Source organism: Pelophylax lessonae (assembly GCF_965119305.1).
Source record: "Pelophylax lessonae genome assembly, chromosome: 2".
Classification (NCBI taxonomy): domain Eukaryota; kingdom Metazoa; phylum Chordata; class Amphibia; order Anura; family Ranidae; genus Pelophylax; species Pelophylax lessonae.
In genome coordinates this window covers 331,860,292-331,879,094 of record NC_138769.1, presented here as the reverse complement: position 1 = coordinate 331,879,094, position 18,803 = coordinate 331,860,292, and the positions used below count along the sequence as shown (strand labels likewise).

The 18,803-nt window shown below is 48.2% G+C and overlaps 1 protein-coding gene across 1 annotated transcript in view; it reads left to right on the top strand.

The window, feature by feature from the left end:
* LOC309545131 (protein argonaute-1) overlaps nucleotides 1-18,803 on the top strand; it is a 180,186-nt gene that overhangs the window by 155,743 nt on the left and 5,640 nt on the right. Inside the window, exons 12-14 of the mRNA XM_082244261.1 lie at nucleotides 1-128; nucleotides 3,425-3,584; nucleotides 6,750-6,840. The exon at nucleotides 1-128 is cut by the window's left edge and continues 57 nt beyond it. Of these exons, the coding sequence (XP_082100387.1) occupies nucleotides 1-128; nucleotides 3,425-3,584; nucleotides 6,750-6,840 (379 nt within the window). The remainder of the gene's footprint in view (nucleotides 129-3,424; nucleotides 3,585-6,749; nucleotides 6,841-18,803) is intronic.

The window sequence follows — 18,803 nt, the reverse complement described above, 5'->3', positions numbered from 1 at the left end:
TCAGCCATGTTTCTGTAAATACGCGCAGGGCGCGGACAGTGTTGAGCCAATGTTCAGACACCTCAAAAACACCTACTCTGGGCTCCAACTCATTATTGTAATACTGCCAGGAAAAACACCAGTATATGGTAAGAGAATGTGAAAAATTGATTAAAATGTATCATAAACTTAGTGGTACTGAATCCACAACAGTAAAATCAGCCTGTATATGCAGTAAAGTATGCTTGGTATACTCACTGTGGAACTTAAGGGGTTAATCCTCTGCATTGTGTAAAAAAGCTGTTTGATCCTCCCTTCTCTGATCCTCCCATTCTTCCACAGTCCTCAATCCATCTCTGGATATTACAGAGGGTAGGGGACAAGCTGCACATGCTCAGTTTGGTGTGTATTGCTAGAGAGTTTTTCTTGGGAGAGTGTATGTGAATAGCACAGGGCCAATCAGCACTTTCCAGAGAGAGGGTCAGGGGTCCTGCAGCTTCATAGGACAATCAGGGGAGAATGAAAACTCCTCCTGCAAGCTTTAACCAGACACTGATCAGTGACAGTGAAACCACAAGACTGCTATATACTGCTGCTGAGAAAAGGTATTTAGCAGTTTATATTTGCTAAAATAATTGCATTTCCATGTTCTGTGTACTGTGGGAGACCAGATATAGTGAATGCAGGGTCCTGGGTTTAGTAACACTTTAACTGCATGCTTAAATGATTGTGACTTTTACCAGTACATGTTCTCTTCTACTGCTCTATATTTGTACAAATGGTGTGACAGATTGAATAATTCCATGTTGTTTTGTGGGTTTATACAACAGTTGTAACAAGTCCAGAAAAGTGAAGGGAATTAGGAGCAATGGTTATGGATCTCTTCAATGATACTAATACTCTTCTGGTTTTGCACAGAGCAGCCCCTATCCTTCTCTTCTGGGATTCCCCGTTGGCGCTCCTGGCTCTTCTTCCCCCTTCTGAGTTCCCCCATAGCAATACCTTGCTATGGGGTACTCGTGCAGTCTTGCTCCTGAGCCACGCTCTGTGTCCATTGACTCACAGAGCGTGGCTTGTTCAATGGCTCTTTCTGCTGTCTCTGACCCAGTGAGTAGAAAGCGCAGGGATGCTGCTCTCGTGCACAACGCTGAATAGAGACCTGAGGAAATGGTGAACAGGTTTATCTTTTGTCTGGCGCTCCCTTCAGAAAATACTCCTCTCCACTGTGCCACCACACAGTTTACAATCCTGCACTGACTCTGTGGGGTCCCCTCAACCTAGAGGCTCTGAACTGGTCCAGTGCAGCCTATATTGACTTCCCTTTGTCATAGCATGCTTTTGAATTTTCATTGTTGCCCCTGCTCACCTGGTTCTTCTCAGAGTACACATTTTTATGTCTGTCCTAGTGCCTCTTGCTCCCATCCGTATTGTGGCACAGTCAGATGGCATTCTGTCAAGGGAGCAGTCATGGTTGGTCTGGGCGGGTGACTCTGAGCAGCTGTACACCAAGATCTGGCCAGGTTTCCACTTTGGATCATATTGCCCATCACCTGTAGGCAGCCTTTACCAGCAAAGCTCTGCAGTGGCAGGGTCCATAGTATGGTTGCCATCAGACATCTCGTCATCAGTCTTGTCATGTCTTGCGGGAGCATCAGGGTTTAAAGGATCTTCATTTAAAGGGTGCCTTTCTTTCTCTCATCTTCTCTCAGTTCGTCTAAGCCCCTTACTTTGTTGGTCTAGTTCCTGTGCATAACTGTGTCTGCCTCAAGAGATCAGGTACTTACTGGCCTGATCAACCCCCATTCAACACCTGACAAGGTCTTTTTATCCCATCTTTGGGGGTTCCACATAACCAAGAATCATTTCAAGGGCTGCATACTTCTACTTCATGGGATTCCTCCTTGGTCACCTCTCCTGGTTTGGACATCCCTGGACACCATCTTTGTACTGCTGTGTCTTCACCATCTGGAAGTTACAGGAGTCCTTCCTGCATTAGAAGAGGTAGTCTGATTCTGGTTGTGGACAGTACCTGTAGTTTCAGTCATTCTTACACTGAACCCTTTAAAGGCAATCTGACAATTTTCTGATATCTATTTCCAAATGGTGGCTGGACATGGAGAAGTTCCTGTACCTGGACCCTGAGTTGCAGGAAAAGGATGTTAGATGGAGGTCCCTATGCCTTTATGGGCTGTCTGTGAGCCAAACCATCTAGTTTCCTGCTGCAGGTTTTCGGTCAGGAACAAGAAATGTTTTCATGACTCCATGGAACCTGTTCACCTGAGGTTAGGCTCATATTCGTTGGCTGTTTCTCCAATTCATGAAAAAGGCCTTTTTGACACAATTTCTTGTTCTGGTTTTCTTCAGGTACGGTTCTTTGCATCCTGTCCCTTGTTTCACAGCTGCTGCTTCATTATCATTGGATCAGGGGAGTCTAGAGTATTCTTAGCCCTGTGTTTCTTGAAGTCCGGGAAAGGCAGGGGTTTTTTTTCTGCAGGATTCCTCCTAGAGCTTGCCCTATAGGTGTGTCTCATGTACTGGTGAGTGTGCTTAGCTTACTCCTCAGCTCCATAACCCATCTCATCGGTTTTATTCTGACTTTCATCCCATGCCTATCATTGTGGTGTGTCTTTCCATCTTACTCCTTTAGTCAGGCTGATTTCATGGGATTGAATCAGGGTTTTTTTTTTACTTAGATTAATGAATCATTTTCACACCCATTTAAGGGTTCCTCCCTGGCAAGTCTAGTCTTGGTGATGTGATTGTTTTAATAATCTCTCAAGCAACAGATTTGTTTTCTGACTCTTATTAGGTCCGGTGGGCCTTTATACTTGGTGGGAATTTGTTGTTTGGTAGGTTCAGGTTCTCCACCCTCTCACTTGGTGTACAGTCCATGCTTCCTTCTATGGTTGCGCGTTCCTCTCTGGTTGGTGTCGGTTTCTTCTTAGTCTCGAACATCAGTTTGAGTCTCTGTGTAGTCCCAATGGTGATGTTGGTATTTTTCTCTAATATGAAGGGGGGGTCAGCCTCATTCGGTGTCAGATTCGGACTTTGATTCTTCAGGCAGCTCTTGGGCTGCAGGAACGTTCTGACAATTATATAACTTCAGGACACGGAAGAAAATAGGATTTTTGTGCAGTCTGTTTAGGGACACAGGTCTCATCACTTTGTGTTTATGCTCATGGTACTACTTGCTACAAACTGTTTTTCAAAAGTGTTTAACGATCTGCTCATGTGTGACCTTTCTAAGATAATATATGGCATATTTTAAAAACACAGACACCCTTTTTCTCTAATTCCGGACTATGAGAAAGGTTGTAAGTAGAACATAGTTCATAGTTTTTCCTAAACGGCAGACGTGGTAACAAGACAGCCGAGTTTTGTATGTAAATGTATGTCCAAAAATGAAAATAATTTCTGTACAATAATAAATGTTAATTTATTCTAGCGGAAGTGAAACGTGTTGGGGACACTTTGCTTGGCATGGCTACACAATGTGTCCAAGTAAAAAATGTGGTAAAGACATCCCCACAGACTCTCAGCAACCTGTGCCTGAAGATCAACGTCAAACTAGGTGGGATCAACAACATCTTAGTGCCTCATCAACGGTAATGTTTTTTTTTTTTAACTTCAAGTTTAAAGTTAATATAGCAAACCAATTCAAATTGTATGGATAATCTTTGTTTTATCTGAGGCATTTTTGTATTACTTTTTTGCTCAGATAGCAGAGTATGTAATACTTTGACTTTATCAGATACAAAAGTATTTACCGTGTTGCATGCAGTGAAAACTGTCTATTGACCATATAGGGAACTGTATAGCTCTAGAAGCACTGCACACTAAGATTGGACAGTATGCGAAGTATCTGTGTCATGTATGGACAGTATGTGAAGTATCTGTGTCATGTATAGGCAGTCTAAAATATACAGTGCATCCGGAAAGTATTCACAGCGCTTCAGTTTTTCCACGTTTTGTTATGTTACAGCCTTATTCCAAAATAGATTAAATGTATTATTTTCCTAAATATTCTATATACAATACCTCATAATAATAAAGTGAAAGAAGTTTGTTTGAAATCTTTGCACATTTATTAAAAATACAAAAACTAAAAAAAAAACTCATGGAACATAAGTATTCACAACCTTTGCCATGACACTCGTATTTGAGCTCAGGTGCATCCTGTTTGCGCTGATCATCTTTGAGATGTTTCTACAACTTGATTGGAGTCCACCCGTGGTAAATTCAATTAAATTGGACAGGATTTTGAAAGGCACACACCTGTCTATATATGGTTCCACAGTTAGCAGTGCATGTCAGAGCACAAACCAAGCCATGAAGTCCAAGGAATTGTCTGTAGACCCTTTAGAGACAGGATTGTATCAAGGCACAGATGTGGGAAAGAGTGCAGAAATATTTCTGCTGCATTGAAGGTCCCAATGAGCACAGTGGCCTCCATCATCTGTAAATGGAAGACGTTTGGAACCACCAGAACCACCACCCTTCCTACAGTGGGCCGCCCAGCCAAACTGAGTGATCGGGGGAGAAGGGCCTTAGTCAGGGAGGTGACCAAGAACCTAATGGTCACTCTGACAGAGCTCCAGCGTTTCTCTGTGGAGAGAGGAGAACCTTCCAGTAGAGAAACCATCTATTCAACACTCCACCAAGCAGGCATGTATGGTAGGGTGGCCAGACGGAAGCCACTCCTCAGTAAAAGGCACATGACAGCCCACCTGGAGTTTGCCGAAAGGCACCTGAAGGACTCTCAGACCATGGGATACAAAATTCTCTGGTCTAATGAAACAAGGATTGAACTCTTTGGCTTGAATGGCAAGTGTCATGTCTGGAGGAAACCAGATACGGCTCATCACCTGGCCAATACCATCCCTACAGTGAAGCAAGAAACTGCCCAAAAAAAGGTGTGCCAAGCTTGTAGCATCATACTCAAAAAGACTTGAGACTGTAATTGGTGACAAAGGTGCTTCAACAAAGTATTGAGCAAAGGCTTTGAATAATTATGTACATGGGATTTTTTTCGTTTTTTATTTTTAATAAATTTGCAAAGATTTCAAACAAACTTCTTTCACGTTGTCATTATGCGTTATTGTTTGTAAAATTTTGAGGAAAAAAATCCATTTAATCCATTTTGGAATAAGGCTGTAACATAAAAAATGTAGAAAAAGTGAAGCGCTGTGAATACTTTCTAGATCAGTGGTTCTTAACCTTCTTGGAGGTACTGAACCCTACCAGTTTCATATGCGCATTCACCGAACCCTTCTTAATTGGAAAAATAAAATATGACTTTTTCAAATTCAAAACATAGGTATATATTTAGGTATATATTTATACATAGGTGCACAAAATGAACAAAACCATTAAAGAATAAAACCATCAAGAACAAAGAACAAAACCATTAAAACATGATTTTCACACAAAAACATAATAATGAATTTGGGATAACTTAACTTCAGCCGCTTTTCCCAGCATGATATTCGCCATCTTCAACACAGCTGGTTTTATAAGTGTTTCACCAATGGTGTGTGATTTGCCCTGCTTTGCGATCAGGTAAGCTACTTTGTACGATGCCATGAGGATCAGTTTGTTGATGGGTACAAAGCCGAGAACAGGCAGACTAGCCTTTTCATCGAATCTGGCTCTCCTCACCTTGAATTCAGAGAGCATTGTGTTCTTGTATTTTCCATCTCCATGCAGCTTAAGGAAGTGTTCTCTTAGTTTTGCCGGTGCTAGACTAGAATTGCTCAACTTGGCATTGGAAATCATGTAGTTAGGACGCTGACTCCCATCACGTTCCGTTATACATGTGAATCCATATTGTACATATACGTCTGACAACTTTCTTTTTTTGCTCGACATAGTTAAACTGAAGGGATTAAATATTAAGAAAGAAATCACATGACGTACCATCACGACAGTTACGATTCCACTACTGGGCGCGCTAAATTCCCTGCAGCACAGATAGGCCAAGCGATGTTGCGTGATCACCTGCAGCCAATGAGCGGGGCGTGTCCTCATGAATCATATGAGTCGGGTGTGTGTATTGACCTCCGCCGAACCCGTGAGACTGACTCACCGAACCCCTGGGGTTCGATCAAACCCAGGTTAAGAACCACTGTTCTAGATGCACTGTATTTAGTCACCAGTTATTGTAGTGTCCCTGTTCTTCTCTTTATCTTTTTTCTTCTAATGCCTCTTCCTTGTTTTACTAGTCCCTTTCTATATGTGAGATTATTTAGGCTATACCATTTTAGACGTTACATAAATGCAACATTTCAGATTGGTGGATTTCAAGTTTGAGACAAGAATAATTGAGTGGCTGCATGAGTTTAAAATTAATACCATTATTTGGGCATGTGATTAATAAGGTTCATTAATTTAATCTGGCTGTTTATTATGCACCTTTCTGGATAGATCAATATGATTCATGCAAAACCACATTAAACAAATAAATCAACTAATTTTGAAATTTTTGGAGCACTTAAAAGGCACTGTAAAGTTGTGCTCATGAAATTCCTCTAGATCTTCAGAGATGTTTTCTCCACATAGAGCAAGTAACTAATATTCCATTTAGAGCAAGTAACTAATACAACAGTAATTACTGGTGCTTAACTGTGAAAGTATTTAAATCATATTTATGGATGTACATCTAAACATTCTTGTGGCTCATAGACATCACTTTTTGTTTTCTGAATTCTATGAGTTTACCCAGCTGTGGCACAAAAAAAATAAGTGTGTACCTAATCTTTTTCTCTTGGCAGCTCCGCAGTCTTCCAGCAGCCGGTAATATTTCTTGGAGCAGATGTCACACACCCACCTGCTGGTGATGGCAAGAAGCCTTCGATTACTGCGGTGAGAGAATAAACCATAATAACTACGTGTATAGCTAATTTTACAAGGTGTTTTTCACACTATTCGTGACAATCTAGAAAGTATTTACCTTCTATCACAAAAATATTGACTTCGTATATGAGCATTCAGTTATTAGCTGGCCTAAGACTTAAGACAGTTTGAAGTCTTAAAATTTGACCTATTTCAGTTCTTAGCTATTGGCCTCAAACAATTACATAGCTCCACATGTGTGCTCATGTCCTGCATTGTAAGAGATTTTACTGGTTTAGATATACTGCATTTCAATGTAATTGATATTTAATTATCTGTACAAATGTAAAAAAAAAAAAAAATCCCAATCAATGAGTTTGCTGACTGCAGGATCAACCAGACAGTCAAACATTTTTACAAAACCCTTATTTCTCTTTCGTTCATTGACGGACACAGCTCCAGAATCTTCTTGACCATTGGATTATGCTTCTCCCTACAGCAATGGGACACTAGGCAGGAAAAAGCTTCACCACACCTATGGGGAAGTCCCAGGGGGTATATTCCCACTTCCTGCTATAGTCAGGAGTAAGGACCTAGTTCCTTGCTGGGATCTCTGGTCCTGGTATTTTTTCCTTTTTAAACAGATTTTATTCCCATTTTATTATTTTCTGTTCCTGTGGGATCTACAATCAACTGCTGGACTGGGCAACGGACTGGAAATTCTAGATACTTACGTTCTGCCCAGTCTGGCCAGCGAGTGCGTGCATGCCTCAGCTCCGCGATAGATTGGCCGCAACGTAGCCCCACTGGACAGGGGCTGGCTTGCGAGTTAAATGTTTTGCAATGGCGCACACAACCTGGTCCAGGCCTCCTGGCCACAGCACCCCCATTCCGATGGAGAGATGGTCTGCCTGGAGCGGTGCCCACTCGAAGGTATGATGAGTGGTGTCCCTCCTTCCCTGGTGGCCTGTCGGGGTGGACGTGGGCCCCTCCGGGTTCCACTCCTTCCCACATGGCGTCCCCTCCATATATCGGGGCCCTGTTGACCACCCCCCTTCTACCCACATCTAGCTCCCCCAGCCTTTCCCCCCCCCCCGGGGGGGGTGGTCATACCTGATCCAGATCATCTGTGCGGTGTTGAGCGGACGATTGGTGTGGGGGGGGGGGCGCACCGCCGACAGCTGAACGCGCGATTTTATGGGGTGCTGTCCTGGTGGGAGCTGCTGCCAGGGCCCCCCTTTACTGGCCGAATGTCCCTTGGTGTCCCCTGTGGGTCCCAGGAGCCGCATGCAGCTGCCATTTTGCTGTAGACTGCTGACTGTACATACGGGAGCCATGTTTGTGTAGTCCGGTGGCTATTTTCTTAGTGTTTCCCATTGACTAAAACGGCAGCCATCTTTTTGGAGCCTTGGGGGCGGTGATTGTGGTGGTGGACCTGTAGTGACTGACTCCTGGACTTCTTCTTCCTTTCTGATCACCGCATGGAGTACAGCATACAGCGCTCTGCTCTGTGCTGACCGGGATGGTGAGTGATTGAGGGGATACTCCTTTCTCCGCTATAATAGCGATTCAGCTGTGCTGGGACTTGTGACGTGGCAGGGGCCCCTCGCAGTGTTTGTTTACTATTTTTGCCCTGAGGTTCTCTTTCTAACATGGAGTCCCTGGAGCAGATTTCACCCCCTGATCCCATCTTAGAGGCAGCTGGCCCTTCTGGGTCCCAGTCCACCCTATCTGCAATGGCGGCGGCTCTGGAGCTCTTAGTGTCCAAGGTTGATGTGGTCCTGCAAAAGAGGACCAGCAAAAAGCGTCCACTGCCTTCACCTGCCTCCTCTCTCTCCTCAGATTCTGAGTCTAACCTGGCCACCGTGGACGCGAATCACCCCTTTGAGTGCTCTGATAGTGAGGATGATTCCTCTTCCACTACCGCCGTGTGTGAAAAAGTGCTGGTGGATGCTCTTATTGTGTCAGTGCAGAAAACTTTAAAAATGGAGGATGAAGCTGCGTCCGAGGCGCCGGTCACCTTTGGTACCTGCAAATCCTCTAAAGCGGCAAAGGTTTTTCCTTTTCCTGCTTATTTTGACCAAAATTGTTGCAAATCAGTGGGGTTGCCCCAAACCTCTTTGAAGAGTCCCGGTAAAAAAGTGGACGATCCCGCCTGTGGTGGATTCTCCGGTTTCCAGACTGAACAGATCCCCTCTGATTTCCGTGGAGGAGTCTCTGGCTTTCAAGGACCCTTTTGATAGGAAGGCGGAGACCTTGGTTCAGCACATGTTTGTTATAGCCGGTTCGGTCTTTAGGCCGGTGTTCACCATTGCTTTGGTGTCCCAGACTTTGATGGAGTGGGCTAAGCTTTGCGCCAGGACCTGGAGGGGGAACGGCTTCCCTCTGCCTTTGTGGAGTTGGCGGACCAGTTGGTCCAGGAGCTATAGTTTTTCTGTGATGCCTCTCTGGATGCGGTTCGCTTAGTTTCTAGGGTGTCTGTGACAGCAGTGGTCCTTCGGTGCATGATATGGCTGAAATACTGGTCGGGGGACCAAGCTTCCAAAAAGGCTTTGGCGGATCTCCTCTTTGTGGGGATCGCCTGTTTGGGTCTTCCCTAGATTAAATCATTAAGGGAGTCACAGGAGGGAAGAGTACTCTCCTCCCACAGACTTCCGGGGTCAAGAGTCTTGTCGCAGACGTGGTCCTTTTTTCTTGGCTCATTCACATTTTTTCGTCCCTCAGGGTCTCAAGACAAAGAATCCAAATCTGTTTTGGAATGTTCCTGGAGATTCCAAGAGGCCCTGGCCTGGTAAGCCGAGGGCAGGTCCTTCCAGACCTGCAAACAAACCCTCTTCTGCCTGAAGGTGCGCCCTCACCCATATCTGGGGTGGAGGGACGTCTTCGCTTCTTTCCGGACCCGTGGACCTTCCTGATTCAAGACAGGTGGGTCCATGAGCTGATTTGGTCTGGCAAATTTCGGTCTTATCCTCCAGTGAGGTTTTTACCTTCCAACCTGCGTTTATCCTCAGACCACCTGCATGGTCTCTTTGGGGCGGTACAAGATTTGCTACTGCAAAGGGGTTATTGTACCGGTTCCAAGCTCAGAACGTTTTCGTTCCCAGAAAGGAAAGCAAAGTTTCTCTTACGTCCTCCGACAGTCGCCGCCCACTTCATATTCATCACCAATGGGGTTATGTCCTTTATTCCGTAGGAGTAGCTAGGCAATAGAATATGTTAGTACAAAGACTTTTAACATATCCCACCCCCAGGGGGTGGTCCCCTCAGTACATAACCCTCCACTTCCTGTATCCAACTCAGTTTCATTTGTCTAGCTGTCAGGAGTAGCTGGAAGTTTCTGTGCTGGGGCACCTTGTCTCAGCTCTCTTTCCTTTCTTTGGATTTTATTTCAGTTTTTTCTCTCTTTCTTGTTAGCTGTTATTTTACCAGCGTTAGTTAGTTCTTCGGAAGAAGAGGATCATGCGGGCTGCGTCTCGGGCTGACCCCCCTGGTAGCAGGCTGTGGGTCAGTGGCTTCTCAGCCCGCCATCGAGCGTTCAGTCAGGTATCGCTCCTGAGTTATCTGAACGACCCATCCCTGTTCCGTGCAGGGATGCTAGGTGAGGTGGCTACCTCACTGGACGCTGTGCGGTTTCTCAACCCACCTTCTGATGCGTCCTGGATGCGACTCTCCCTGCCTCATGTGCAGCGGTTTGTTCGCCTGTGCGGGTCCCCCACGCCATTTAAGAGGTAAGTGCATTTATGTGGGGACCTGTCTGTTTGGGGGGTGTCAGTCTGGGACTGTGTACCTTGCCCTGTGTTCACACTATTACGTTTTCCCTATCTCTCACATTGCATGCTGTGGGCTGCAGGAGGGGGGGCTGGCTGCACTCTGTGTCAGTTTTCTGTCTGTGTGAACGGCTGTGTGCTGTGGGGCTTGAGTTCTCATGCTTGGGGCACATTACAGCGCCGCTGCGGCGGTTTACCATGTTCCTTTTTTGGGCAGATGGTGTGTTTTACTTCTCCCTCATGGGGTGTGGGAGCGGCGGTTTCGGCGCCAAACGGCGCCATTTTGGCTGCGATCGCTCCGGCCGCATGTTTTACATGCATGGCGGCCATTTTCTTGTAGTCTCCATAGGCTTTCATAGAGCGCCCTGTATGCCAGCATTTCCTTTCCTTCAGGAGCACCGCAGGCAGCAGCAGCAGCACCGATCTCTCCAGGTTCATTTCTTTTTATTCCCTGTATCCTGCCTTGGTATACTTGTCCCTGTGGGGGTCCCTTGTGTGGGATGCCTAGTGTGAGTGGGCTACGATCGCAGCGCTCTCTTAAAGGGGCGGTCACCCTTTTATTTTTGCTGCTACAAGGGCATGGATTCTCAGGAATACTAGTTTCCTGCCAATTTAGTGGGAAGCCAGGGGACTGCGGTTTCCCCCCCCCCCCGGGGGGGGATTTGGCTGCGATTGTGGCTAGCCTTGCGACTCAGGTGCAAATGCTGGTGGTTGCTCAATCCTCTAAAAGGCCCAGAGTTTTCAATTTCCTCTGTTTCAGAGGGTGATGGTACTGGGGCTGCTGTGGCAGAGATCTCCTTATCGGGGTCTCGTTCCTCCCTGGACCTTATAGGGTCAGAAATGGAGGCTGAGGTAGAGGGGGTTGATAATTCTCCCCCTGGCTCGTCTGAAGAGCTTGCACTCATGGATGAATTGGTTGCTTCTATCAAGCAAACTCTGCGTTTGGAGGAGAAAACATGTCCTCCAGCTGCCTTGGCGGCTTATGGGACGCAGAAAAGGCGCAAATCATCGCAGATGTTTCCATGCACTGATGATTTTCAGCGCGCTGTGAAAGAACGATGGCGTAATATACGCAAACCTTTTGCTGTACCAAGTAGGTTTAAGCTGCGCTATCCTTTTACGCCCGCTACTGCTGGGCGTTGGTGTGTCCCACCTCCGGTGGACCATGCGTTAGCAGTTTTGAACAAGTCCACTGCGATTCCTGCTGAAGACACCCCGGTGTTCCGGGATGCCACGGACAAGAGGATGGAGTCCCTTGCCCGTCGTACCTATTCTATTATGGGTTCTATGTTGAAAGCTTTATTTGCTTCACTTATGGCGGCCCAGGCGGTCGCGAGCTGGACGCAGGTGCTTAGGCGTGTCCTGGTGGCTGATTCTGCCCCCCAGGCGACTTTGGATATGGTGGATCAAATCCACCAGGGTGTCATGTATTTGTGTGATGCGGACCTGGATATGGTTCCGTTGGCTGCACGTGTACACAGTGTGGCGGTGTTATCTCGCCGCCTGGTTTGGTTGAAGTGTTGGTCTGTGGATCAATCTTCACGTAAGACCTTGGCCAATCTGCCTTTTGATGGTTCTCGCCTTTTTGGCGAATCCCTGGATGCCCTAATTAAAGGGGTCACGGGGGGTAAGAGCACGCTCTTACCTCAATCCCACAAGACTGAGACGGCTCCTGGAAAAAAAAAAAAAAAAGAATGCTTTATTTCGGCCCCCTCAGGGGTCCTTTCGTGCCTTTCGGTCACACTTTGGGGCAAGCCGTCCAAGGGTCAAGGCTCCCGCAAGAAGCCGTGGGCAGGTAAGCAAAAGTCCGGCCAATCCGGTTCTGCGGCCCACAACAGTGCGGCCTGAAGGGGCGCCCTCACCCAATTCACAGGAAATCGTTCGATCTGGCTACTAGATCGAGTTTCTCTCTCGGCCGGAGAGCAGATTTTTTCCCTCCAGTCTTCTCTTATCCCCGGAGCGTTTGCGGGACCTGCATCTAGCGGTGCAGGACCTGAGGGCTCAGGGAGTGGTGGTCCCGGTGCCTCATCGGGACAGATTTCGAGGGTTCTATTCCAATCTGCTCACCGTGCCCAGGAAGGAGGGCTAGGTGCGTCCGATTCTGGACTTGAAGGCGCTGAACCGCTTTGTGCGGGTGCGCAAGTTCCGCATGGAATCCCTGCGGTCAGTGGTGGCTGCCCTGGTTCCGGGGGAGTTCATGGCTTCCATCGACTTGAAGGATGCGTATCTTCACATCCCGATTTTCGAGGGTCACCAGAGGTACCTTCGATTCGCCATAGCGGAAGATCATTACCAATTTGTGGCGTTGCCTTTTGGTCTCTCCTCGGCTCCGAGGGTGTTCACCAAAGTGCTGGCACCGGTTCTGGCTTTGTTGAGGGCCCAGGGCATTTCGGTTCTGGGGTATCTGGACGATATTCTTGTTCGGTCTGCGACCAGCCAGAGTCTGGAGAAGGATCTGTCCGTCACGTTGCAGACTCTGCAGGAGTTTGGTTGGACGATCAATTTTCCAAAGTCGACATTGTGCCCATCGGTTCGGTTTTCTTACCCGGGTATGGTTCTGGACTCTGTCCAGGCGAAGGTCTTCTTGCCGGAAGAAAAACTCGCAGCTCTTCAGGTGGCAGTCAGGTCCCTCAGGGACGTTCCCTCTTCGTCCATTCGGACGTGCATGCGGTGTCTGGGATTGATGGTCTCGGCTTTCGAGGCGATTCCCTTCGCCCAGTTTCACACACGGGATCTCCAAGCGGAGATATTGTCCAAGTGGGACGGGCGTCCGCAGTCTCTGGATCTCCAGATGTCATTGAGTTCTCAGACCAGAAGGGCTCTTCTGTGGTGGCTTCAATCCCCCTCAGTATCGGGGGGCAAGTCTTTTCGTCCCCTTTCGTGGACGGTGATCACCACGGACGCCAGCCTGTCGGGCTGGGGTGGTGTTCTGGGCGTTCTGTCCGCCCAGGGTGTTTGGTCGACGGAGGAATCCTCCCTTCCGATCAACGTTCTGGAACTGCGAGCGATACTCCTCTGTCTTCGTCGTTGGAACCCGGTTCGGGTGCAGACGGACAATGCCACGGCGGTGGCTTACATCAATCACCAAGGGGGCACCAGGAGTGCCCGGGCGGCTCGAGAAGTGGCCGCGATTCTGTCTTGGGCCGAGACGCATGTCCCGGCAATATCGGCAGTTCACATTCCGGGGGAGAAAATTTGGCAGGCGGATTATCTGAGCCGCCAGACCCTGGACCAGGGGGAATGGTCCCTTCACCCGGCTGTCTTCCAGGTGTTGTGCGCGAGGTGGGGTCTTCCGGAGGTAGACCTGTTCGCGTCTCGTCTGAACAACAAAGTACCACGGTTCATGGCAAGGACGCGCGATCCTCGGGCAGACTCGTCGGACGCGTTGGTTGCCCCGTGGCATCAGCACCAACTGATGTATGCGTTTCCACCGATTCTATTGCTGTCCAGGTTCCTTCGCGGAACCGACCACGGTGATTCTTGTGGCACCGGACTGGCCTCGCCGGTCCTGGTACGCAGACCTCGTATATCTGGCAATCGACGCCCCGTGGCGTCTGCCTCTTCGAGAAGATCTTCTGTCGCAAGGACCGATCTTCCATCCTGCTTTACAGTTGCTGGTCTTGACGGCCTGGCTGTTAAATCCGAGGTCCTGAAGAACAGGGGTCTTTCCCCTGAGTTCATTCACACCTTAATAAATGCGAGGAAGTCTTCCTCGGGGAAGGTTTATTACCGTACTTGGAAGGCGTATTTTGCCTGGTGCGAATCCAGGGGTTTCTCTCCTGACACTTATTCGGTGTCTAGGGTGTTGCCCTTCCTTCAGACGGGTGTTGACCAGCGTCTGGCGCTGGCCACGATCAAGGGTCAGGTGTCTGCTTTGGCCGTTCTTTTTCAACGGCCTGTGGCATCTGATTCTTTGGTTGGCACTTTTGTGCGGGGGGTACGTCATCTGATCCCTCCTAGGAGGGACCCTCTTCCCCCTTGGGACTTGAATCTAGTTCTATCAGTATTGCAGCGTGCTCCTTTTGAAAGGTTCAGGGAGATCTCGCTGTCTTTGTTATCCAAGAAGGTCGCCTTTTTGGTGGCTATCACCTCGACTCGTCGAGTGTCGGGGCTGGCAGCCTTGTCCTGCAAGTCTCCGTGTCTGGTTGTGCATTTGGACAAGGTGGTCTTGCGACCTAACCCTTCTTTTCTTCCAAAAAGGGGTTCGGACTTTCATCTCAATGTGGACATTGTCAAACCTTCGCTTTGCTCGAAGCCGAAGCTTCCGACGGAGGTGTTGCTTCACTCCTTGGATGTTGTCCGGGCGATTAGAGTCTATCTCAAATCGACTGAGTCTTCTCGCAAGTCGGATGCCTTGTTTGTCCTTCCGGGAGGTCCTCGGAAGGGCATGGCGGCGTCGGCTTCTACAATCGCCAAATGGCTCTGACGGACCATTGATCAGGCCTATGCTTTGAGGGGGAAAGTTCCCCCTGTACCTGTGAAGGCGCACTCTACCAGATCTCTGAGTACGTCTTGGGCCTGTCGTCATGGGGCCTCTGTGGCCCAGGTGTGTGAGGCGGCGACTTGTCGACTGTACACACTTTCACGATATTCTACAGAGTAGATGTTCAGGCATCGGCTGATGCTTCCTTTGGCCGCAAGGTTCTTAGTGCGGCAGTTTCCTAGAGCCCTTGTTACGGGTTCTTTGGCTTTTTGGGATTTTTGTTTTTTCCCTGGGTTTTCTTGCTCCTGTTGAGCGAGTGTTTTGTTCTTATGCCCAACTGGTTTCCTTCCTTTGGTAAGGTTCCTTTCTCTGATGGGGAGACGGCGTTGCCTTGGGCGCGGCTGAGTTCTTCCCACCCCTCATATTTACACTGCTTTGGGACATCCCCATTGGTGATGAATATGAAGTGGGCGGCGACTGTCGGAGGACGTAAGAGAAAACTGAATTTTTGTAAAATCTTACCTGTAAAATTCCTTTCTCTGAGTCCTCCGACAGTCGCCGCCCCCGCCCCTCTTTTGGGGTTTTGATGTACTCTCTACTGCTATTCCACTGAAACTGAGTTGGATACAGGAAGTGGAGGGTTATGTACTGAGGGGACCACCCCCTGGGGGTGGGATATGTTAAAAGTCTTTGTACTAACATATTCTATTGCCTAGCTACTCCTACGGAATAAAGGACATAACCCCATTGGTGATGAATATGAAGTGGGCGGCGACTGTCGGAGGACTCAGAGAAAGGAATTTTACAGGTAAGATTTTACAAAAATTCCGTTTTTTCCAATCCTGGACCTCAAATCCCTAAACCGCTTTGTGCGGGTACATACGTTTCGGATGGAGTCCATCCATTCGGTGATGGCATCTCTTCATCAAGGGGATCTTCTGGCCTCTATCAATATCAAGAGGGCTTATCTCCATATCCCGATATACATCTGGCATCAGTGCTTTCTACATTTTGCTGTGGGCAAGGAGCATTATCAATTTGTGGTGTTACCCTTTGGTTTCGCTCCTCGGGTGTTCACAAAAGTGTTAGCCCCGGTGCTAGCATTGTAGCGACAGTGGGGGATTGCGGTGCTCTACGGGACAACCTGGACATCACTGTGCGGACTCTGCAGGAGTTCAGTTGTACAATAAACTTCCAGAAGTCTGCTCTAGTTCCGTCCACCATGTTGGACTATATCTGGGTCTGACTCTGGACTCGACCTCAGCCTGTCTGTTTCCTCCGCTGGACAAGCTCCTGAAGCTACTTGTTGCTTTTCGACTTCTGTTGTCCAGCAGCCAGTTGTCTCTCAGGACATGCATGGGGGTGCTGGGCCTGATGGTGTCTACCTTCAAGGCGGTTCCGTTTGCACAGTTCCACACAAGACCTCTGCAGAGAGAGATTTTTGCCAAGTGGGACGAGAATCTGCAGTCTCTAGACAATCTGATCCTGCTAAAACAGGGTACGAGAGGGTCTCTGATCTGATGGCTTTGCTCTCTGGCTCTTCGACAGGGAAAATCCTTCCTTCCCTGGTACTGGACGGTGGTCACCAGGGATGCCAGCCTGTCTGGGTGGGGTAGTGTTTTGGGCACGGTTTATGCTCACGGGGTCTGGACTCCTCCAGAGTCCAAACTACCAATCAGTGTACTGGAACTTCGGGCAATCAGACTTTGTCTGGCCCATTTGACAGTTTGTCTTCATGGGTGTCCGGTACGGATTCAGTCAGACAATGCCACGACCATGGCATATGTCAATCACCAAAGGGGCACAAAAAGTGTCCTTGCGGCTCGAGAAGTAGCCAGCATTCTAAGGTGGGTGAAACGTTCCAGCTCTCTTTGCTGTGCATATTCCAGAGGTGTTTCACCAGCTGTGTCTCCAGTGGGGAACTCCCTAGGTGGACCTGTTGGCCTCCCGTCTTAAAAGGAAGGTGCAGGGATACGTGGCAAGGTCGCGGGATCCTTTAGCCGACGCCACTGACGCACTGGTGGCTCCTTGTGGCCTGTGCTGTCTGATATACGCCTTTCCCCCTCTCAAACATCTGCCGAGACTTCTACGGAGGATCGAGGCAGAAGGAATTCCGGTCACCCTTGTGGCCCGAGACTGGCCTTGCCGGTCTTGGTATGCTGATCTAGTACGGCTGGTCGCCGATGTCCGACACCCTCTCAGAGAAGACCTGTTGGCCCAAGGGCCGATCTTCCATCCTGCTTTACAGTCACTGGCTTTAACGGCATGGCTGTTGAAAGTCAGGTGCTGAAGGATAGGGGGCTGTCAGACTCGCTGTTGGATAGGAAATCTACTTCTAGGAAGAGTTACTATCACGTTTGGAAAGCATACATTGCTTGGTCTGAGTCTCTGGGGGTTCCTTCCCGTTCAGTTTCAGTGGCTCGCATTTTGGCGTTCCTCTAAAGAGATGTGGAACAGCGCCTGGCCCTGGGTACCATCAAGGTCCAGGTTTCGGCCTTGGCAATTTTTTTCAACGCCCTTTGGCTATGCATTCCTTGGTTCGCACCTCTGTTCAGGGGGTTGACTCCACCTGTGCGGTCTCCATTGCCTCTGTGGGACCTCAATTTGGTACTGTCGGTTCTTTAGAAACGGCCTTTGAAAATACTCGCGAGATTCCTCTGCTTACATTGTCCCAGAAAGTAGCCTTCTTGGTGGGAATTACTTCCGCACGCAGGGTGCCTGAGCTGGCAGTCTTGTCTTGTCGTTCACCTGATCTGGTGGTTCACAGAGATAAAGTGGTGCTTCCCCCTTGTCAGTCGTTCCTTCCTTAAGGTTGTCTATGGTTTTCATCTAAATGAAGGCATTGTGTTGCCTTCCCTGTGTCCTAAGCATCCTAAGGAGATCGCCTTGCATTCTCTGGATGTGGTTTGGGTGATCAGGGTGTACCTGGCGGCAACTGAGTAGTTTAGGAAATCAGACTCCCTTTTTGTCCTTAGATGGACCTCGCAAAGGGTTGGCCACATCTGCCGTGACAATTTCCAGATGCATCAGAGAGACGGTAGTACAGGCCTGTTCGATCAAGGTTCAGGTTCCTCCTTTCCCAGTTGAGGCGCATTCTACGTGGTTGCTTAGTGCTTCCTGTGCCTCCCGCCATCAGGCGTCAGTGATGCAGGTTTGCAAGGCGGCCACCTAGTCGTCTGTGCACACTTTCACAAAATTCTACAAAGTAGATGTTAGCACCTGCAGATGCTGCTTTTGGCTGTAAGGTTTTGCAACTGGCTGTTTGAGAGGACTTGGTCCTCTTTGAGGGTGTATTCTTTTTTCAGGTGAGCTCCAGTTGTTCCTAATTGAACTCCATGTTACCTGGTTGACTAGTTTTAGAATTTTTTCTGATGTATTTTTTTCCACCCCTCATTTTGACACTGCTTTGAGACATCCCAGTGGTCAAGAAGAATCTGGAGCTGTGTTTGTCAATAAGCAAAAGAGAAAATTGGATTTTTGTCTTACCGTAGTCCTTATCTCTGATGTTCATTGATACACAGCACCCACCCCTCTATTGAGTTGATTTTTCTTCTGACGCTGCTTGCAACAAAACTGAATGCCTATAGCAGGAAGTGGAAGTATACCCCCTGGGACTGCCCTGTAGGTGTGGTAAAGCTTTTTCCTGCCTAGTGTCCTACTCCTGTAGAGGGCAGCATAACCCAATGGTCAAGAAGATTCTGGAGCTGTGTCCGTCAATGAACATCAGAGAAAAGGGTTTTACGGTAAGACAAATTTCAATTTTTACAATTATTTTGTCTTTTGAGTACTTTAGAGGAATATTT